The following is a 23,640-nucleotide window of genomic DNA, read 5'->3' as shown; positions in this document are numbered from 1 at the left end:
CTTTACAGCAAAATTCAACCTCACTCCTCACTTTTTCCTATTCTTTTGCCCACTAAAAGCTAAATCTTGTCTTTCAATTCTGGAATATATACATTGCCACTTTGCACCTATAAAATCCACAAACACATTCAACTTTCAGAAGTTCCAAATTTACAGAGGCAACTACAACAACAACAACAAGTGCTTGTTAGCCATGGTGGGTTTCCGACCCTTCATCAATGCAGTTGTTGCCTTCCTGGTTATCACAAGAGCAAGAGCAGCTGATAAATCAAAGATGGTTACTAGAGTAACTGATGATGGATTGCTGTGCATCAGTGAGTGCGCGACATGCCCGGCGTTGTGCTCACCACCATCACCTCCACCTTTGTCATCTACACCATCACCGCCTTTGTCATCTACACCGCCACCACCATCACAAATTTATGTAGGTCATCATCCGCCACCACCTGTTTCACCGCCAAAAACTACAAAGTCTGCACCTCCTCCTCCTTTCAATTACTTGATAATCACCTCTGCTCCACCACCACCAATTGGGGGGCAGAAAGGAGCACCCTCAAATCCTTATTACTATTTCTATACCTCCGACGCATGGACTTCAGCATTGTCTGTTTCTTGCCTTTTGAAACTGTTTTCATGGCTGGTTCTGCCTCTTTTTCTGTTCAGTCAATAACTAGCAAGCTACAAGCAGTTATGATCAAATGAATTGTGTGCACAGAATGCAAAAGTTTAGTTAAATGATGGTTGGGAGTCATGTCTGTGTATGATTTGTCTTTATACTGTAAATGATGGTCCATCATTAACAAGATCTTGTGAGGTTTCTCTTCCCCTGCTCCTCTTCTTGGTTTCTCTAACTTTGATGGAAGTATTACTGTATTAGTTTGCTTTATCAAAAGATGGCTCTTACCATCAATCCCCAAAAATCAAAAGTGAAATATATTTGGTTAATCATTCTAGGCAGTGTACGTTGCAATGATAAAGCAAATCATTCACTTGCTGATTTATTTGGCAGGAACATGGCCTTCAGAAGAAATAAAAAATTAGACTTAATTAGGTCATCCTTTTAAGCTTAGTGTTCTACTTTATTGCTGACAGCTAACTTGTACACTAAACCTTCTATATGAAGTTATAAAAAAACATAAGAAAATAAAAGATGTGATGTTGAGTATCTCACAAATTACTTATATATATATATATATATATATTTGTAAATCTTATTCTTCCTCGTGCTTGTTGTGATGGTTTGCTTATTGTAAGTATTTATTAGATGTTTTATTAATCAAACAAAGTTACAAGGTGACCTTGATTAGAAGTGCATAGCTATTTGTAATAAGAGTTTATCTTAAAAAGATATGGAAAGACATAACCATTGCAATAAAAGTTACTACCATAAAAATCACCTAACACCATTAAAATATTTACTTGTGATAAAGCAAACAATGACTAAATTTCAATTCTATCAGTTAATAAGTGGCAAAAAATCATGTTTGAAAGGCGTCAGATAACAAAAAAAGGTATAAAATTAAAAAACTTCTCCTATTTCCAAGCTTGAAATACCAGACTATCAATCATTCAGATGATTGTTTTCACACATAGCTAATCTGGGACAGTAATCAACTGAAATAAGGGCAAAATAGTTTACCTTTAAAATGTGAGAATTTGCTGCAGAATGAGACTGGGAGAATTGAGCATAAGAAATCAGAAGAATTCAGTTTCTGCAAACAAAGAGCAAATGAAGAGATACAGAAATGAAGATTAAGGCAACAACTACTAGGCAATGCCAACGATTACACGGTCTATTGGTACATGGGTCCCCGATAGGACTCTTGCCGAATGGCAAGAGTTTGATTCTCGACCGAGGGCACATTTCTGGGAGATGTGAGCAGTGGTTGTGTGTGGGTGGTCCCAGCGGCCACATGTGCACGAGCCCCTGCTCCACCGAGGCTTGTGCACGCCCCTGACGATTCTAGCGGGTCCCCTGCTCCTCTTGTAAAAAAAAAGGTACTAGACAATAGAATGTTAACCTTTGAAACACCAGAAAAGTCAGAGAACTTGTGCTTACTGAATGCAATCAGAAGACATCTTCAAATTGATGCTATGACTATATTCAGCATGAGTCATGTAATACAATTGCATAGGTAAAACTGTGTACTTAATTCCAGACCATTAAATGTTAAAAAGCATATCAATGCCGATACAACAAATTGAGAGACAACTATAAAATGATGTGGCGAACCAATAGTCTCAAGGCATCAGATTGCATGCTCCAGGTATTAATAATCCTTGCATCAAATATATTCAAGATTGAGATGCAGAAAAATACCACCAACTGCTTGTATCATATGTTCCAATTCCACAACTTATTGAGCATTCATCACTATAATATAATAAAATTACAGAACCAGATAAGTTGAAGCTACCACTAAGCAAATTTTGCAAATAATGTACAAAACATAAGATGGAAAAGCTCTTAAAACCCCCCGGAATGAAAACATAAAAAAAATTTATTAAACAACCTCTGTAATTGATGTTCAAGGATTACATACCAACAAAAGCTATTGAAAGGTGAGAAGCAAATACATAGATTTATAAGTTAATGCAATTCTTAGTACAAAAACTTGTATATCATCCTCGGCAATATACACTTACATCTCCGCATCCTCATCTTCCACTCTTTCAGCCTCTCCATTCAGAGACGAATAACCATTGACTGAAGAGCCTTTTTTTCATATTACCATCATCTATTTCCAAGTCAGTGTGGCTGGCCATTGCTCATAGCTGGCACCAGTTCTAAGATCTCCACATGGTTAAAATTCACAAACAAAACATACTAATTAAGAATCAAAGTAAAACATCAGGTCTAGAGCCTTTTAGTATAAGCTAAAAAAAATTTGTTTTACATTAATAGCATTGGAATTTTGTCAACATCAACCGGTTAGTTTGGGAGTGTCAAACTAAAATGACAACATTCTTCAATTTAATAATCAGGAATTCTACATTTATACAACCATTTCTCCTAATTTCTCCACCCAAGAATAGAAATGACTAGAAAATTCGTCAGACTTGAGTCTTTAATTTTAAAAATGGACAAAAGTGAATCAGGTTGAATTGCTTTCCACTTAATTGAAAGAAAAGAAGGATCTCCTACGCATTACCACCATTTTGGCCTCAGTCACCTGATGACAGCATAAGCTGCTGCTGGATCAAGCAAATCAATGCAATCTGCGAACTCACTGGTGGCATCCTAGGGAAATGGGCACAAATATAAATCCGCATTCTAGGGATAAACTTACGGCTTCATTATGGTGTACTTGGCCACTGTGGCACTGCAGAAAACTCTTTATTTTCCTGAAAAATAGAGAAAAATCACTTTTAACAGAAAGATGTAAAGAAACAGGAAATACCCTACATGTAACCTGATTTTCCAAAGTCCCTAACTAAATAATTTCCTTAAAGGAATAGTAATAAAAAAATTTAGTCTACTCTACAAAAAGCAGTCCAAACATATAAATACAATTTGTTTTTCAGACAATTATAATCAGATGTATGCCTTTTCCCTGAACCTCAATAGGATACTGTCAGGAGAGAAACAAGAAGGACAAAACTGCAACGGAGGTATCAAAGGTCTCCCCCGGAGGCATCCATTACATTGTAGAGCAACAGATTACCATGCCACCATCAGTTAATAAAAACTTATGCAATGCTGTTGACCACACAAGCCTAGACACCTAGGTTGTTTCATACATGGGCGAGACCTTTGATCAATGGCCACTAAGTCACTGAACATCCAATGGTCCATCTGGATTACTAGGTGGCTTTCAACCAGTTTCATAGGTGACCACTTAGAAGGCGCCTACCAATTCCCTACTTAGTATTCAACAAAACAAATTAGTTCTAATTGTTTTAGTTAGACCAAACAACATCTAGTGAAGTCCAATATCTAAGTAAATCTCTAGTGTCATAAAGCATCCCAATCCAGTATGAGATCAAACCCAAGTTATTAACCATGATCAATCCAACCTAATAACAATCAAAATTTCCAAACTCAAGTTATAAAACAAGTTAAATAATCAAATAAACAAAAATCAATTAATCGAAATGACCAAATCCAAGTGAAGTGATTAAACAAGTGATGTTATGAACTCAATTCAATAAAGTCAAAGTAATCAAAGCAAAGTTTGTAGTTTCTAATACTTCACTTGTGTTGGAATTAATACTTTCATGATCATTCTAACATATGTCAGCTAATCTCATGATCATGCATTATTTTAAAATTTAGGTGGGCTAATTTCAGCTTTGAAACACCTTTTGTATTTCAGTTTCTTCATCTAGTAGCTTTTGTTAACACTCTTGTTCACATTAGTTAAGAACTCAGGAACAATATCCTAAAAGTTAATTCTATTCTAGAATCCTTTGATGAAGATTGTGCTTCCTAGGTCACTAGGCAGCGCATTTAAGCAGTTAGAACTTCCATCATCTGTGCACAATTTTCCCACTATTTCCCCCCATACAGAAAAGGACTTCCACACTGATTACCAGTAAACAAGCTGGAAGTAAAAGAAACCTGTGTTAAAGCAAAGACAACTAGACTTCCAAATGTAAGCTACCACTTCAGCATACTAAGTTTTTCGTGTTATTTGAAATTGCAACTACACTTACTAGCCTATCTATCTGCTAGAAAATAAAAATAAATAAATTTAAATTCTAAACAGTAACAGAATACCAGAACAACTTGTCAAATCTAAGAATAACATGCCCAAGAAAATGAACAGGACAGATCAAGTTAAAAAATTCATTGATTAACAAATACAGACACACACATGTATCACAGAGCTGAACTGAAAAGGATTTTTACACTGGAGCAACGTCCAATTGAGTATTCCAGACAATGATGCCCTTGAAAGGGTTTTATATAGGTAGTACAAAACATTTTCGCAATAAGTATAACATATTGTGTTGAAGTTTGAATGACTAAATTTATATACATTATTTAAATTTTCTACTTGCAACGACATACTCCCTATCAGTAAAAAAGCTATTTAATTGATTTTCTTGAAGTTGAAGCTCTTTTCAGCTGTTCTTATTCTAGTTTGAATGGTTAAAACCCATGCATGACAGCTTGAAGATAAGCATATCATCCCATTTCATTTTATTAAGGCATACCTCAACTGCTAGCTGATATATAGCAGTCTGAAATGGATTGAAGTTAGAACTAAATTGGCATTGGAATAGAATCTGAATGACAATAATTTGCGTGCAAATGCATGAGTGACCAACTTCTTCCCATTCTCATAATTGGGTTATAAATCATCAAACAAATGGAATGTGTAAAATAAAAAAATTAAATTTATTAATTCATATTTTAAATATAGATTATAAAATTATTATCATAGCAACTCTGGATTATTAGACTTCCTATTACTTAGTTTAACCATTGAATAGCAAAAAAATATATTACTAAAGGCATACATAAACTTCCAAACTCTAAAAGGGTGTATATATATATGTAGCACAAGTGTTTATGCCAACATAAATACCAATATATGGGTTAAAAGGGGTATGTATCTGTAACTATTAATTTCAGAACTACATATGCAAATTCATATCATAATTATAATACATAAAATATTTTTTAGTTTAGAAGAATAACGATGCAAAATAAGTTATACATAACTCAACTTTAGAAGGGTTATATATATATATATATATATATATATTATCAGTTTAGTCAAAAAGCCTGAACCTAAATATGAGAAAATTTAGGGTTCTTTGTAATAATGTTATTTTTATAGCATAAATTAATCCAAGTAAATCCAAATTTTAAAGGGCATTTGTTATATAGATTTAATAGGATAAAATGTAACTCAAAATTTTCAAGGGATTTATATCCAAGTGCATATAGGGGTTGTTAGGTTTATTGCAAGTGAAATCACAGTAAGTGAAAATATTATATTTCAAATTACATCATTATTGGTTGGTTTGCTGCAATTGAAAATGTTGTATTTACTTTTTCATTGTTTCATTTGATGGAAATTTAAGGGATATGATCACCATTGCAAATGGAATGGTAAGATTACCCCATTAACTATCATTAACACTAGTTATTTAATATTATTCATAAAATTCTTTAATTATGTAATATACTTTAATTTTTTAGGTTTAATTGCCGTACAGGTCCCTATAATTGTGTACTTTCTACTTTTTAGTCCTTTTAATATTTTTAAGTACAATTAAGTCCTGATATTTGGTCCAGTTGGGTCGTTCTAGTCCATGGCAATATTTTTAAGTACAATTAAGTCCTTGCAATTTACACTTGCCTATCTACAACACGGACTAGAATGATCCAACTCGACTAAATATAAAAGACTTAATTGTGCCTAAAAATATTGCAAGGACTAAAAGGGCAGAAAGTACACAATTACAGAGACTTGTATAGCAATTAAACCAATTTTTTACTTAAAATGAATTATTTAATTTAACTTTAACTATCTATCATTGGTGTCAACACTAATATAAGAAAATTAATTAATTAATTAATTTAACAGCCATTTATTAAATTTAAAAAAAAATATATAATATCCTTTAATTTGATGCTTAAAAAAATTAATTGATTTAATTCTTACTATCAACCATTAGCACTAATGTAAAATAAATAATTAATTACAATTGATTTAATGATCATTTATTAAGTTAGAAATATGTAATATTCTTTAATTTTATGCCTAAAAAATATTTTTTGTAATTAAAATTAACTAAACATTGGTATTTTTAAAATACAATATTAAAGTAAATAAAATATAAATAACTATATGTTTAATTATGTTAACAATGGATCACCATGGAAGCTTCCTGTGGAGGGTGGAGAATAGTGATTTTAACCCAAATGCTTTGTTGCATTTCAACTTACAGCCATGTAAGTTGAAATGCTGCGAAAGTATCCCGAACTATAAAACTTTTTACATGTAAAACTCATTTCACAGCAAACCGAACAACATTTTACATGTAAAACTAGTTATATTACAACTACTTACAGGTAACCAACAACCACATAATGTATGCTGGACATGGGCATTCCTCATCTCGACAAAGGAAATGCTCATTCTCACTTTTGAAAGATCTTGGAATGTCCACTCTCCCTTGTTAATGGACAACCAAGCTGCGTGAATGGAAATTGGAAGCTAGGATGGGGATTCCATTCCAGCCCATTTTAGGCTATCAAATATGACCTTATTGTCAACCACCCTAATGGTCGCAAAATTATGTTTCTTTGATGCACAGTATAGGATATTAAATGAGGTGGATAGCATCTACCTCTTGACAACATATACTTGTCTGGGGATACATCAGAGCTAGAATTCTTTTCAGCTCAATTTTCCATTGTTAATGATTAAAAAACATATATGACAGCAAATAAATTGTCAAATTGTCAGCTCACAAGGTAGCTTTCCTTTTGGCAATTATCCTTCGTCAAATTTAATTGATTGATAACATAATCCTATGAAACAGAACTTAACATCATTTAACTCTTTCAATTTCAATACAAACTCTTAATCTTGTTTCGGATATCAATTACGAAACGTGGAGGGTTGAAAAGTCTAAAAAGGCTCATTAAGTATTATCTTCAAGCCTCAGAATGTTTAAGCATAGATCTTTTACCCGGTTCACATGAATTTTACCCATATCAAAGAAACCATCAGTTTAGAACAAAAGCATAAGATACTATGAATACTTATCAGTATAATCAGCTCATTGCTTCATAGAGTATGCACATTGATCTCGTTTAAGTAAATAACGGCTATAAAATTGACAGTAAGGATGTGTATTGTATGCTGGATAAATGACAAGATATTTTTGGTTAAAAAAAATTACATACAGCAACCACCAACCATAGTAAGTCCTAAAAACCAGATATATGGAAAACAATATTTAAGAAAATGGATTTCCAGGATGATTAAGATTCAGCATATTCCATAATGAACCATAGCTACAAATGAATTGATTACGTGGAACATGTTTCTCAAGTTGGCAAATGAACCATAGCTACAAATGAATTGATTTTAATATTAATCCTAATTGCTGCAGCATGAATAACTTAAGGGCAATAACAACATCTTCGCCACAAGATTATTGAATTGCCAGAAAAAGAAACTAGTGCTATAAAGCCATTAAAGGTCAAATGAGATGAAATTTCAGACAATGCCGTTTCAAAATTGCAAGAAACATTCTTATATAAACAGAATACAAAGTCAAATTAAAAGAAATAAAAATCAGAATCAAATAGGTAAATGCCTCAGTAAAGACAAAACTAAGAGGATGCAGGTGTTTTACTAACTTCTATTTCACTGTGTAGGACCACATCGCATTGAGGTACCCTCATTTTGGTGACTTGCTCTTCCACCTCAGTTATGTCGTTAACAACCCCACGGCATCTTGGGAAGCCACAATTGCAAGCCAGTTGCTTATCAGTTGAAAAATATCTGAAACAAAATTATGCATGATAAAGTTCAGCGCCCACAAAAATCAAGAAGATAAAAGAAAGAGTAATCTCTTGAACACACCTATAATCATATGTCAGTTCTTCCCACTGGTTAATATCTCTTTTTGCAAATATAATGATATGTTCACCCCCGTTCACACTTATCATCCTTGAGAAACAGTTAGGCTAAAAAACAGAAAAATTGGAGCTCAGTAAATAATAACTCTGCAAGAAAGTTCTGCCATACAAGGTATATGTATGTGTGTCTATATATATATATATATATATAAATAACATGGACACAACAAAATACTACCATATTTTCCACAGCCCTATAGATCATCATGAGATACCACAACTGTAGATATTCCTGTTAAACACTGGTGATGAATGCTTGCAACTTGCAAGTATTACGTGTCATGTTTGTATTATATTTAATACTACTTTAACATTGTGTACTATTTTATTTAAAAAACGTTTTCTCTTACGCATGATAGTGGGACTATGCATATGATGTAACAAAAGGACAAATAATTTCTCAATAAATGAGGCATACCTAAGAATGTGATTAGTCTAAAATGGTCTCATAAGAGAAGTGGCTTATGGTACAAAAGCATTTCCAGATACCAAGAAACATCTTACTGATACAAAGCATTCATAACTGGAGACAAAAGACTCTAGCAAGAAAATGAACAGAGACATATAGAAGTTTATCATAAACACAGCCTCTAACATCTAGCTCATATCCAATTCAATGGCATTCAGTGAAAAATGAAACCAATATCAATCAGAATAGAGAAAGAAATTATTCAAAAAAAAAAAAATACAAAGAAAGAAATCTCAGCAAATTTTAAGTTTACAAAATTATCATAGACTACATTGAGTTCTCAATCTCCCTAATCTCTGGCTTGGCTAAAGCGTTCTGTGTAGGGATGCTATCATGTGACCAGAGAATGCCGCAGAAATGATAAAATCTAAATTTATGTTGATTAGTAGGACATATTTTTGCAAAATTTGCGCATATAGTCTTACAATAACATCCAACATAAAGTGCAAACATTACGTTCAGAAATGATTTATGCCTGTGATGAAGTAGTGATTATCTTGTCTAGAACATTCAAAGCTTTAACTTCATTAAAGCATAAAGGAGAAAAGATGAGTGGCATAAAACCTATCACTGGGCTACTCAAAACCTTAAGATCTAACAGCCCAATATGCTAATGCTATTGATCACTAGATCAGTGTCAAAAATAAAGTAAAATAAAATAATATAGATTCAATAGTGTAATGGAAAACATTTGGTAATCAACGAGCCATTAGCTCTAAATAAGCTTTTCAGAATATTTTTTTTTTTCTTACTTCACATGAATGGTTGATTAAATGAGCAATGCTTCCTGCCCTGGTAGCATCGACGACACGTTCATCATCTATCCGGAACATGTATGTCCCAGCACCCTGCAAAAATAAATCATGAACTTAAAACTTGGCAAGTTATTCAATATTCTCACCAATACAGACATAACAAAATACAGTAGATGAGTATCCCAAAAGGTATTCAAGGGGAGGAAGTTAGTATACGAGCCTACAAAACACCAAGTAGAATACCTTTTGGGCAAATGCAAACCCCATTCAATAGAAAACAATTTAAACAGGGAGATGCACAATTATGTTGGTGTTATTAGTTATAAACCATAGAAGTTGCCAGGCAATAGGCAAAAACTGACTGAATCACTGACAAATGTTAAACAGCCTTACCCACATAGCTTTTGGAATGGTTTCTTCATTATCTAATTAGTTAGACTATTACAAACCAAAAAGATATTATATCAAAAGTAACAACAGACTATGTCAATGTTGTGGTCTCCCACCAAATATAAATAGTTGGCCATATCAAAATGCTACATGTTGTCCTAGTTGGGAGAGCTTGCCTTTCTAATAAAACAGAATCTATGAAAATATCACACACGTGACTTCTGAGCTGAAGTTTAAAGTTTAAACTTGCCTGATTGTGAGGACAGAGCCCAACACTCCTATAGGCATGATTTATCTCCCCATACCTCTCCCATGAACTCAAATTCCAATAATTACATAACTCCTAAGATGCATGCATTGTAAGAGGGCAAAAATTCTTTAATATAAATATATAATCACATGTAAAAAAAAAGTAGAAGTCAATAAAATGTAGGAAAAAACCAAAAATACATTCTAAACTGTGTATTAAAAAAGACATGCAGTACATGTGACCAGTAACTCCATTGTAAGTTCATGTTTACAGGCAACAAAGAAAACTTACCACCAATGCATTGTATATACTATGTTCTCTGATATCTGCAATTGGTGACCTCACAAGCTCTCCCGTATACTCAATTACCTATGCCATAGACACCATGTTGTAAATAAAAAAATTAAATGCATGGAACTTAAAAAAAAGTGTAATTAATTATAATCAGCTCACCATGTCACCAGCCTTGTGTGCACACTTCGCAAAAACACCAAAACCATGAATTCTTGACTTCCCTAGATATCGCAAACAAAATAAAATTCAATGCCAGAAATAAGAGTGTTTTGAAAGTAAACACCCAAACTATTCCCATTTTCCTGTATCTCTAGAATTTTAATCAAGTATGAAATTTCTAGAGAAAGGAGAGAAAGGCATACTTTATAGAAACAGGGATGCAAATAGGTTTTTTTGGATGAAGGAGCAAAGCTCAAAAAAACCAAAAACTAAAAAGAAAAATGACGTCTGGCGCACAAGTCTTCAAGCCAATGGGATGCAAATAGGTTTGGCAGTTGATAAGATGCAGTTAGAAACAAACCAAATTTGCTGTGTTTTTATTCAATCCAAAGGCCTAAGCTAATAGGATGAGAATCGACCATATATTTGCAGACATATTTAACACATTAACTGATGCAGGACAATTACCTAATGATATAGCAATTATGATTGAAAAACAATTAACTAAACAGGAGAATTTCACAGGGCAGCAACTGCACATATTTATTGTCATCAAATCAATACATAGTAAAATATGGTATCAAAGAGAAAAATTTATACTTGTCACATGAGAAAGAGCAACCAAAATACAATGGTAAGCCAAGTTGCTAAAAACAAAGGGAGTTGCTCACCAAATGTTAACCTTTTTCTTAAGGTTTCCTTCATACTTTCATACTTTTCAGCCATTGTCCCAAAAGATTCAGATTGCGTTCTCAATTTTGAAACACCAGACAAACTGAGAGCTTGAGCCGATTCATGCAAAGAAGAAGGCCTACTTCCATTCTGGCAGTAACCAGAAACCAGATAAGGTGTGTCCTCCAGAAAACGTCTCTTCACTGTTGTCGCTGCAAAGACCTGGGAATCTTTCTGAACTACCCTCCCAGAGAAAACATAAGGTTCTGCAAGAAAAAACCAAGAGCAAAAAAAAAAAAGGGAAACAGAATATCATGATTTTAAAAATAAGGTAGGCTAGAAGAAATACATCTTGTTAAAACATGAAATCTTATCTATGACCAAAACGAAAGAGGGAAAAAAGGAAACAAATATAATTCTAAACAGGATAGTAAGTGGATAGTAAGTGTGCCTATTGATGCTACACTTAGCAGAAGAACATGACAGACAAATGCTGCTAAATAAATTTCACTCCAGAACTATCTGCCTCACCAACCAAAAGTTCAAAGAAATAGATTGTAGTAAATAGTTTAGAACAAGAACTCATTAATTGTAAAAGATGAGAAGGAATTTCATGAGTAGGGCATTTGATGGGTAAGGCTCAAACTAGCCTAAGCACAGGCCTAGGTCAAAACTTGTTATTCTTAGCAGCCCAGGACAACTTATGTTTTGGAGACCATTCGGTCCCGCTCTGGACCTTAAACTTGGAGGTACCAGCATAGCATTAGCAGACCATATTATGCATGAAACAACCAGGCTCAGCTCCATGACAGTGCTACTTGCAAGTACTTACCACTTCTGGCACAACCAGATGAAGAGAATATCGGACAGCTGGAATCATTTTGAGGGGGCAATGTATGCTTTTCTTCCTTAGCAATATGTTTAGTAGATGGTTGGCTATGCTTCTTACAAAATGAAAGCAGGCGAATGCAATTATCATCATCCTCATCCGTTGCCATAAGATGGAGATTACGATCCCCTTCAAGCTTAATAGCAAAGCAAAGAACATTAGAAAAATATCAAGAACTTGTAGAAGGGATGACCAAGAAGGAAAAAAAGCAACAGAAAATAAAGGATACCTCTACACAAAGGCCGGCAGCACGAGCACAAAGAGGATGATATGCCACTCGACAAGACTTATTAGAGCACTACAAAAAGCGGGAAATGTTTATTATGTTGCACCATATAATTTTTATGAAGCTAAACATAAGATTGAGTATCAGAATAAGATCAACACTAGAAGATATTGAAAATTTTCAAACTAGACCTGAATACAAGCTCCATAAGAAACACTACAAATGCTACACAAAAGTCTCCATCTATCCTGCATCCATAAGAAAAAATGAGTAAGTACAAATTCTCCTTTGAAGCTTTGAGTGAGAACACCATGCAAGTGGTCTTTTTTCCCCAAATGCCTTGACTTTTTCATTGTTCAGTTTGGAAATAAGTCCTTTTTTCATAAGGAAAATTTTCAATACCAAAACTAACAATAAATGAAATTGACACAGTTGAAAAACAAAAACCTTATTGATTCTATTTAAACCATCAATAGGCTCCATCTTCTTCACATCCAAAAGGCAGGTTTCTGCATGGAAAATTTTCGGGTTAAATACTAGAATAATACAAATTAGTTCAGCTGGAGAAACTACAGAAAAATAACATCTAGTTCAAATATACACCTGGAATCCACATGGCGCAAGCCAAGTGAGCCCACCGACCATCAGTAGTAGGTTTCATGACACCACCTATAACAAATATATTAGATCTCTCTCATGCCACATAGATGATCAGCGTGACAAAATGTGAGCGTACATTTATTAGAGGGGACAGAAGTTACCTGTAACAGGACAGAGACAACATGGTGGTGGATATTTAGGAGACCCAAGCCGGCATAAGTTGCAAAGCCAAAGTATTCCATCTAAAGGTTCTAATTCACCATAGCATCTGGCATGAACCTGAAATCTTATGTCATCAGTTATTCAGAAAATGCATACTTCAAGAATTAGGCAGCACCAAAACTCACCATCACACGACATTTCTCACACTGAAGAAAAAGGTTGTCTTCATACTCCTTATTGAAAGAACAGTAGAAGAGTGGAAATCAATACTGTCAGAATAAATCCAACAAAAGCTAGTACATACATTCACCAAACTAGATGATAGCTGCTGAAAAGCTTACACAATGGTTTAAAAGTGAAAGACCCACAAACGCGAGGAATACATTCACAAAATTAAGTTCCTTTTGGTAAGCAAGAAAGGCAGATAAGTTATAGACAAACTGTACCTCATCCATATGACAAACGCCGCACCTATCAAGATCTTTCCACTCAACATGAACAGCTCTGTAACCTACCGGTAACTCACGACAGCTGCCAAAGTACTTGGAGCAAAATTTTGAATTTGGCAAGTCCTGGAATAATAAAGCCTTGCAATTAAATCATCAAAAGGCAAAATAATGGTGATCATACTTGAGGCCAATCAGAAGCCTACCAATTTAATCACTAAGCGCTTAGACAAAATGGTTCCCAAATCAAAATGAATTACATATTTGAAAAAAAATGAAGGTACACCACAAAAAGACAGTCAGATCATGAAATTTTATTCAAGTATAGGGACAATTCCATCAGTTGTTGAAACAAGTCCACCAGGTACAAGAACTATGGAAATCACTTACTTTCTGGCAGTAATAAAAAGAAAGTCAATAACTAATGTCTTACCTTATTAGTTTGACTATTTTTATTTAAAAACTAGTGAATCAGCATCTGTTTCTTTGATTTGGCATTACAAGTCTTTTCTGTACCAGAACCTTGGTAGAGAGCATTAAAAGATGTTGCAGTGTTTCGATTTTTCTATTGAAGAACCTATTAGCACATTATTGTTTGAAGTCAATCATATCACCACCTTCATGATGATTAAGACCACTTACCAATCCTCATGTGGAAATTAAATGCCAACATGGTTGATAAAGGATATATTAACAGCTAAAGATAGAATTAAAAATCTGCCCCTCATGATGATCAAGACCGCTGACCAACCCTCCCATTCCTCATCTGAACCAGCCCACACTCTAAACTACTCATGTTTATCTCTACTCAACACCATAAGTAAATAAATAATTTCTAAAATTCTCAAATTAAGCCAAAACATGGGTTCTAATATATTGATTTTTTTTTAATTTTCAAAAATTAATAGATCTTCTCTCTCTCTCGTCCCTTTCTCAGTTTAATTGATACTTGATAGAGCATTTCATCGCCCGGTAATTGGTAATTACATCTGTCCTAAATAGGTTTTGCTATTAACCAAACAGGTTATACAACAGACAACACGAAAATCATAAATCAAAAGTTAATAGCAAAAATCTAAATGCAGGTTTTACACATGCCTTGATAAGTTGGGATATCTGTGGATTCGTGAAGCCAAACATGTAAGAACCAGACTGTTGAAAATCACTCCCTTCGATTTCAGCAGGCTGACCATGACACAATAGGATCTTTTTTATTCTGGAATAAACTTGCTCCCAACAGATAGTTGGATTGGGTCCATCAATCTGCCACACATAATAAAATAAAATATCAGGAAACAAACTCTATTAGACAGCATTTATTTACAGTCATGAAAGAATTAATGCCAAGAAAGAGAACTTAAAAAATATAAATCACCCAAAAATAAATCTAAGTATACATATATATATCATATAAAATTGTGTTTCTCAATTAGGTTCTCAATAGCATGTTTCATAATTGTTGCTTCAACTAATATCGATCACGTGCATTCAGTCAACACATTTTTATATGCTCCAATTAATTTAAGATTGTCACAGACATGGGCAATCTTGCTCGTCTTAGTCCTGCATTCTGAAATTCACTCTTGGTAACCCATACAAAATACTCAAAACCTTCTATTAGAATAGATCAGCACCTCATGAAGTGGGGAGAAAAAGATATTGAGATACTCCTGAAGAAGATGCTCAAAATATGTAACTTCTTTTGTATACTGGATCTTGATTCTTCATAAAAAACCTTATAAGGTGGAAATTTTAAAAAAGAAAAAAAGAAACAGACTCCATGACATCTAAAATTGAGTTCTTTAACAATTTACTGTGCGTGCTTTCTAAATTCCTGATGGCTTATTCACAAGCATGACACATCAGGCACCAAGACAACATACTTTTACAAGAAAAATAGAATTAAAACAGCATCGCACATCACAACTAAATGGCATCAACATCAATTAATGATTCTACTGAGTAGAAAAAGGTGCAAAATTAAGAAAAGAAAGGAATAAATGAAAGCCTTGAACCATCTAACTGCAATTATTTAAAACGTAAATTATACACTAAGCTCACTTTATATGTTTTTCTCCTAGTTAAAGGCAAAAAAGCATTTGTGTTGAAAGAAAATAGAGATTTAAAATAAAAAAGACATGAAGGGAAAAAAAACCAGTTCATTGGAGGAAATAAATATAACGGAAAATGAAATAGTGAATGATGTGGGTTTTCTGTCATATCCTTATTTTCCATTATCTTTCTTTCTTTCTTTCCTTCTCTATTTCTTCATTTTTTTCCCATCAATCAAAATAGAGCATAATGTCCTTTTCCATGTACAATTGTACAAAAAACCAAACCTCAAAGAAAACAAAGAATCCATGTATGTGTATAAGCTCAATATCCCACATAATCCTATATTTTGGATGGAGATCTCAGTTCAGCTACATGTAAATAATGATTTTAATTAACATGTGCATTTCAAGCATTTTTTGTAGGTTCAGAAGCCACATAAATAAAATCAAATAGATATCTAGGCCTTCACATTAATTCCTAGAGTTCAGGATCGTGTGAACGTAGGACCATATATATAGGTCGGTGAAGTCAACTCATAAGTCAATCCACATCATCATAAACAAATAATATTAACATTTAGAAAGAAAAAAAAAGAGTAGACAATCAAACCAAATGAGTGTAAAAAGTCTTTTCCAATACACACACACACACACACACACACACACAAAACTAAAGCAAGATATTAGCTATATACAAAATTTGGATGTGGGAATCAAGCTAAGGTGAACCTAAACATGGCCTAACTATTGGAAGTACTGATTCTTCATGCATTTCAAATGCTTCAAACAGTCCTAGTAAAGAGGATAGAAGTCAACTTATAATTAGAAAGAGCCACTGAACCAGTACAATCTAGTTTCACCACTAATCAACTAGCAAAATTTCCAATTGGTTGTACTTAGTTTAGCTATTTAATCCAATAAAATATCAATCTGTCCTAGTCAAAACTCCCTAATCTATCCTGATTCATCTCAGATGTTGTATTAACAACAGGAGAATAAGAAGAATAAGTACAAACAAAGAGAGACAAATTTGACTTCCTTGGACAAACATCCAAAATGGTTCAATTAAATTAACATCACTTACTATTATATATGCCTACCAAATAAGTTTACATTGTAGGATTAGAGGCAGCAGCTTAGCATCAAGCACTAAGAAGCACGATCAGCCACAATATATTGGTAGTGCATTTCTTGGAGCAGCAGACACCATAAACATTGTATTTTAAATAGAGTGTGCAAGTTTATAAGGCTGTTTCTCCAAATTATACCAGACACACATAGACCAATTTAACCTTTATGCAGTAGTTTGAAATCAAAAGAGGACTCATAAGCATAGTCTATTTAAACAGTATGCAAGAATTTGATTCTTTCACGGATTTGCCACCATTTACAATTTGCTTGAGTAAAGCAGGTTCATCAAATTGGAGCTTAATACCTAATCACATGTAAGAAAAAACTAATCCCACTGATAAATCATTTACCAAAGGGTCTAAAATCAACAGCTTATTTTTCTATAGCAAAGGACCCACTTGTGGTGAACCCAGCACATGTTAATCTGCACTGAATGTTGCATAAAAACCCATATATTCATCAATGTAGGTTATTTGAGGAGCATTTAGAAAAAGAAGATCACATTGTTGTACAAGCTTTCTTATGGATAATATTTGGAAGCCAAAGCAAAAGGAACAAATTCACATTTCATTTAGGTACAAGTCAAGTGGATTACCTGTTCACCATTATCTAATGTTACTCTAAACATTGGTCGCCCTTTAAATTTAGGATTCCTCAGAACTTCCATTTTGTATGAAGCTATTAAACTTGGATCTGCACTAAAAGAAAATGGCAATAAGTTAAATTTATGAGCATATATCTTAAAACAAGTGAAACATCATAAAAGTGAGAAAAGAAACACAGTTGGAGATAAAAGATTGACGTCATGCAAAGTTCCAATGAATAAAGACAGGAAAATGTTTTACCTTTTACAGAAATAAATTTCCTAAATGCAGTATACCCTTCTGGCCAGATATACTGCTTGTTATGGAAATACTCTGAATCATAAACGACCTTTCCTGTAATGTTACAACATGGAAAAACAGAATGAAGAATTAAGCAAGTTACCTGAAGAGAGCACAATTGAATGTGCTTCATTCTTCACAAACAAACACACTCTATATTATAAAATTTGATGAGATCATTAACTGGAATTTAAATTATAAATGTCGATATTAAAAATATCTTGAGAATATAACCTAAGTTGGTAAGAAGAAGATTGCCAAAATCAAGTGGAGTTTTTATGCACTCAACAGCTTTCTGCATCACTTCATCGCCAGAATTGTCTTCAAAAGAGCCACACCTTTCTTCATCCTCATTAAAAGCACTACTACATTCTTTAGCATCGATGCCTTGTTGCATCAACAGCATTCTTTCAGGAAGTTGCTGATTGCTGAGATATCTGGTAAAAGCAAAGTAACACAAGTATTAGTTTGTACAGAAAAGAGTATACTAACGCTGAATACAAAAATTCTACATAATGGCAGGAGTAGGAGTTCAGAAAAATAAGATATGAAGACTAGAAGGATAAACTCAAGCAGAAGAAAGCACCAAACTAAGGCCATATTCACACAATTATCTTGTGAAAACAACTAGGAAGACAACTGACATGAAAGGCATGTGTTACAAATAAAAGAATATTAATTGTGAATATCAAAGTCTAAAAAATTAGTTGTTATGCTTTCCCAATCTTTCCAAATTATTCACCCAGATGCGCATTCTGAATAATATAGTTTATTGATTTATAAAATACAACTAAGTAATGAAAACCAAAGACAGCTAAGAAATATATGTCCTTAACATGTAGAAATGAAGTACGACATGGCTAACTCATAGCAGGATAATCAAAATATCTTAAATCTGGCAGGAAAGAGAAATGACCAAGCAGTCCTAAATCTTAGTCAAGTCACAGCCACATTTTCTGTAGGCCAACAAAGAAGCTACTCCCAAGCATTTGTTACCTCTTCTTTCAAAAGAACAAGGGATGCAGAGGATGCCCTCTTGCTGCACAACTTCCTTCTTATGTATGAAAGACTGAAAGGTTATTTAGCTTGTCAGGCCTTTGAGTGGCATAACCAAAGTTCCAAGTTCAACCCCCTACATTATTCAGCACTTGATCCCTTGGGCAAGAGGATTACCATGAAGTAATTTAAAGAAAAACAACCATGATCATACAGAAATAAGTGGCATATAAGTAATAATGGAAGAATTTTAATCAACAATGTTCAGGGTGTCCAATAACATTTTTAATGAATTAAACAAAAACATCGCTTATGTAGGTTGTGTTATGACGTCAGATAACGGAGTGCTAAGATATATCAAACTTAATTTATAGACACAAACAACACGAACAAAACAATGGAAAGATGGTTTTGTGGTCAGGACAAGACTGAATTATCTTAGGCTCACCTCTATTACCTTTCAAACCATATTAAGGGGAATATACATGAAATGACACACAATTTAAAGAAAAAAGCACATGAATATATATACAAATACAAGAAAATTATCAAATCAAATGTTGAAAACATCAAAATAACCAGATATGGAAAGAAGATTCAAAAGCAAATATAACCCATACATCTTTGCTTCATCCAAGCTTCGACAGAAGCTTGTCTGCTTACACTTGAGATGCAGGGAAGTCAGTAAGCCATTAAGAAATGGGATTGCCTGCTTCAAATTGATCCTGCATAATCAAAAGAAACTTTAGAAATTATGGCATGAGATAATGAAATAACATTTTAAACTACCAACAAACTACATAATAAAGAACATTTGAAGTAATATTTAAGGAGAAGCTGACTCAAGCTCCAAGAACTAAGATAAATCAGCAAGTAACCCCAACCAAGGCATTATACATCATACAAAATGAGGAAAGATAACACTTAACCTTAAACTTCTATAAAACTATTGTGACAGAGGTATAAACCTTGCAAAATCATGGGTTCCAAAAAATTGTACAAGAACTGATCGATCCCCTTTAGTGCGCTTCAAACCCTTTCTTCCACCAATTAAAGATTCATCCATGATGAGTGCAGGCCACATAGCATACCCTGTCCAAGAAAATGAGAAGTTAATGATTAGAAAATGAGGACATAAGTTCAAAAAATTTGGTCAAAAATGAAGAAGTTGAGGAAATAAGTTCAAAAAATTAGGTCAAAGATGAAGAAGTTGAGGAAATAAGTTCAAAAGATTTGGTCAAGGATGAATGACAACCAAAAACATAGAAAATGTGGAAACCACAAGCTAGAAATATTCATGCAAAACTCCAGCAATAGAAAAAAAAAATAAGCCTCTAACAATTTTCTTCCACCCAAATCATCCACCAGACCTGATAACATCAAGGTACATTGATGGTACAAGTGGATTTTCAATCAATCCTTACTATCCACTTTGACAATTATTCATCACATAAATGGCTTATCATAAAAACAAAGTCTTGGTTTTTGTTGAACGTTCCATTGTTTTAAAATGAATTTTCCACTAACCCAAAAGGGTCTCATATCTCAATCTTACTTGATCAACTAGTCTCTCTTGATTTTATGACACAGTAATCTTAACAAACTTCCACTTCCACAGTCATCAACAGACATTCTCAACATCACACACACATTTCATCATCTTCTTATATAATTCAGCTTAAGGGTGGGACATTAAACCAAATACAAAGCTATAATAATTGTCCAACATATAAATACAACTATATCACTCATTGTGTTAGACCAAAATTAACATTTTGCGGGAAGAAATTGCATTGTTTTCATATCATCATCAGTTGAAGTTTCTATTTGCATATGCCAAGCTATGTCCTCCAAAATTTACAAGCATACAAATAGCATAACCTATTCACCATCATACGTCTCCATAAATGTCAATGTAATTAAACAACCATAAATTTGACAACTTTTCATTTATGATTAGAGGTGAAGACGATGATCTGATTATAAAGCTCATCTCTAATAACCAAATCTTCAATTATTCTGAAAAATGAAACACGAAGTTTTAGTAGTTTGCATATTTCTCATAATCAAGCATACCTGTAAGTTTCGCCCATACAAGATCCCCAGGCTCAAGATCTTGGCAGTCAGAGCTCGCAGCCAACGCTAGCATCTCATCATAATTTAGGTCATTATTATCTGCATTGGGAGCTCCAAACTTCAGATCCAAGCATTCCATTTCCTCAGGGGATACATGAAACTTTATTTTCTCATTCAAAAGGACAAGGTTCTCAACATCACCATCTTCATATTCAACCTGTAGGTGATTAATTTTGCATAAATAGACTGTATATTGAATGAATGAATGACAGATGGATATATATATATATATATATAATTTTGGCTAAACAAATAGCACATAAGCATAAAAAATTACAAATAAATTAATTCTAGTAAAACTATAAACATCAGCCCAAGAATCAGAACAAGTATCTTAATTGAGAAAACATAGCAAGAGAATAATGGTAATCAATCTAAAAATGTGAATATAGATTCAAGAGTAGGACAAAATACACGTGATGCATGGCAAGCATCATTCAACACAATCTCCCCATAAAGCCCTCAATGATAACAGCATGAGTAATTAAGAGAGCCCGATATACAGACACAGATTATAAACAAACTAGCATGACACTCCACGTGTTTGAAAGCATTCTTTTTATAGTAAAATTATCTGCATAAAGTTCACATTTAATCCTTTTTAATGATAGGAGGTGCCTCTTACACAATGATGATTGGAAGCTGAAACAAATGCAGTCACTGATCCCTTGTACCACTCGTCATCCATAGGCCAGAAAACCTGCATTTTGTATTCAGAATTCCAAGGTTAAACTATGTAAAATTTACAGCAGGGAAGTAAAAGCATGCAAAGAGGTGCTTGCCTTGCAAGCCAAACCAACAAATGCATGTGGATCGACACCCTGATAGCTCAATCTACAGGGAAAACACAGCCACTGAGATCATAATTTTCTGGGGAACAAACTACTGGACAAATTACAAGCTGATCATAGTAAGAAATGCAGGGGATACTCACTCAACCCACTTCTTCTGCTTGCTAAGACTTCTGGACTCCTTGCAATCACCACGAGAACGCCTTCTAAGATGAGCATAATTGGTCCTTTCACTGCTGGCACTTCCACTTAATCGAGCACTCTTTCTGATGCCATCCCCAAGACTAAGCAATTCATAGTTCACCGAGTTTTTCCTCTTCCTTGCGTCTTTCCCAACAATAGTCCGATCACAACCAAGTTCAGATTTTTCAAGGTCTACCACGCTCAATGCCACATTCCCTTTCACGGACGAGTCACCGTCACCTTGCAACTCAGCCCGATGTGAGACTTTATCAAGAAAAGATGTCTGATCCGAGGGCGACCGATGTTTCTTGGACGCCCTCTTGTAAACCAGCAACGGCTTAACGGGAGAATTAAGCTTCACAGTATCTACACCATCATGATCAATGACGGTGTTCCCCAACTCGTCATCCTCGTCCTCCAAAACCTTCCGAGCCTTCACCTTCTTCGACATTATCTTGGACGATCCACTGGTGTTGATACAGGTGGGGCTGGGCGAATACAAACGCCCGATGGGAAGATACCGCACGGGATGATCGACCTCCTCCTCTTCGTGCACGAAATTCTCCATTGGCCGCCGCGCCGATGGAGAAATTCCGTGAGGGCTAGGGTTCGGGCCGGGGTTTCTAGGGTTTTAGAATCAGGATTGAAGGACGGATTATGTATTCGAGGCAGCAAGGAGGATGTTTTTGAGCGGAATCGCCGTTTTCCCGCCTAGGGCTACATGACTATTCGCCTGCCTCGGTGCTATTTAAAGGTGTGTGAATCGTGTGATCCCCACATTCACTTTCTTCCTTAAGCTATTATTTTTTTTTTTGTTTATTTATTTATTTATTTATTTATTTGCTTGTTTGTTTATTTATTTATTTATTTATTTCTTTGTTTATTTATTTATTTCAAAACGCTATCCCAGTTTAAGCCCAAACTATTTTTAAAAAATATATATATATGTAAAAATATCTCATATTGGCACCATGCCTTTTGTTGTTTGTATTTTTATTCAAATAGGTTGAGATGTTAATTTTGTGTCTATATATATTAATGACATAGCTTATTAATATTTTGTTATAATAAAATTTTAAAATAAATAAAAGAGATATTTTTTATAAAAGATTAAAAAAATTATATTATTAATAACATTTTTCCCCTGACATGTAATTGTTATCTTTTGTTATTTTGAAGAGTTGTGTAATATTTTTCTGTTTCATAATTTCTACAACAAGCAGATTTAAAAATTTATTGAATTAATGACATGTTTTATATGGTTATGTTTCTCCCATGCCATGCTGCCATGCATGGGGATGGGAACTTTGCACTTTCTTTTTTCTTTTTCTTTTTTTTTTACTTTAGGAGTTTTTAGAGCGTGTGTGATAAAAGTGTGGAATATTGTAGTAAATATTATAAAATAATTGTTGTGAAATATGCACGTTTGTACGGTCTAGTGCGCATGAGATTAAGGGAAGAATAAAAAAAAATAGTTATCAGGATGATAAATAATGGTAACTTCATTTGAGCATCGTAATGAGATTATTAATGTGTAGGCAT

At 33.9% G+C, this 23,640-nt stretch overlaps 2 protein-coding genes across 2 annotated transcripts; one reads left to right on the top strand and one right to left on the bottom strand.

Annotated features, from left to right (window-relative positions):
- Window positions 1-824, top strand: LOC120261753 (glyceraldehyde-3-phosphate dehydrogenase, testis-specific-like). Its single transcript, XM_039269735.1, has one exon. It carries the CDS (start codon window positions 194-196, stop codon window positions 668-670), a length of 477 nt encoding a protein of 158 aa, XP_039125669.1. The 5' UTR covers window positions 1-193; the 3' UTR covers window positions 671-824.
- A 1,551-nt stretch (window positions 825-2,375) lies between these two features.
- On the bottom strand, window positions 2,376-22,837 carry LOC120260638 (histone-lysine N-methyltransferase TRX1-like). The gene is made up of 25 exons (XM_039268167.1): window positions 22,059-22,837; window positions 21,907-21,958; window positions 21,750-21,824; window positions 21,065-21,281; window positions 19,957-20,080; window positions 19,609-19,713; window positions 18,227-18,429; window positions 17,954-18,046; window positions 17,704-17,801; window positions 15,022-15,186; window positions 13,924-14,049; window positions 13,663-13,710; window positions 13,477-13,594; window positions 13,319-13,384; window positions 13,163-13,224; window positions 12,907-12,963; window positions 12,719-12,787; window positions 12,433-12,625; window positions 11,600-11,866; window positions 10,929-10,990; window positions 10,767-10,844; window positions 9,833-9,928; window positions 8,556-8,659; window positions 8,330-8,474; window positions 2,376-3,345 (listed from the first exon to the last, which is right to left on the bottom strand). The coding sequence occupies exons 1-25, from the start codon at window positions 22,664-22,666 to the stop codon at window positions 3,298-3,300; spliced, it is 3,279 nt and encodes a 1,092-aa protein (XP_039124101.1). The 5' UTR covers window positions 22,667-22,837; the 3' UTR covers window positions 2,376-3,297.
- Window positions 22,838-23,640: the final 803 nt, after the last annotated feature.

The sequence above is a fragment of the Dioscorea cayenensis genome, chromosome 5 (genome assembly GCF_009730915.1).
Source record: "Dioscorea cayenensis subsp. rotundata cultivar TDr96_F1 chromosome 5, TDr96_F1_v2_PseudoChromosome.rev07_lg8_w22 25.fasta, whole genome shotgun sequence".
Lineage (NCBI taxonomy): Eukaryota > Viridiplantae > Streptophyta > Magnoliopsida > Dioscoreales > Dioscoreaceae > Dioscorea > Dioscorea cayenensis.
This window is presented reverse-complemented; position numbering and strand designations above follow the sequence as displayed.

What these genes read in the sequence shown, in the direction of transcription:
- LOC120261753 (XM_039269735.1), top strand. Translation starts at nt 194, where the DNA reads ATGGTGGGTTTCCGACCCTTCATCAATGCAGTTGTTGCCTTCCTGGTT.
- LOC120260638 (XM_039268167.1), bottom strand. Translation starts at nt 22,666, where the DNA reads ATGGAGAATTTCGTGCACGAAGAGGAGGAGGTCGATCATCCCGTGCGG. An exon ending in CTTATGGAGCTTGTATTCAG is followed by an intron (nt 12,788 to 12,906) that starts GTCTAGTTTGAA and finishes CGCTTTTTGTAG; the next exon opens with TGCTCTAATAAGTCTTGTCG. An exon ending in CTGCCGGCCTTTGTGTAGAG is followed by an intron (nt 12,626 to 12,718) that starts GTATCCTTTATT and finishes TTTGCTATTAAG; the next exon opens with CTTGAAGGGGATCGTAATCT.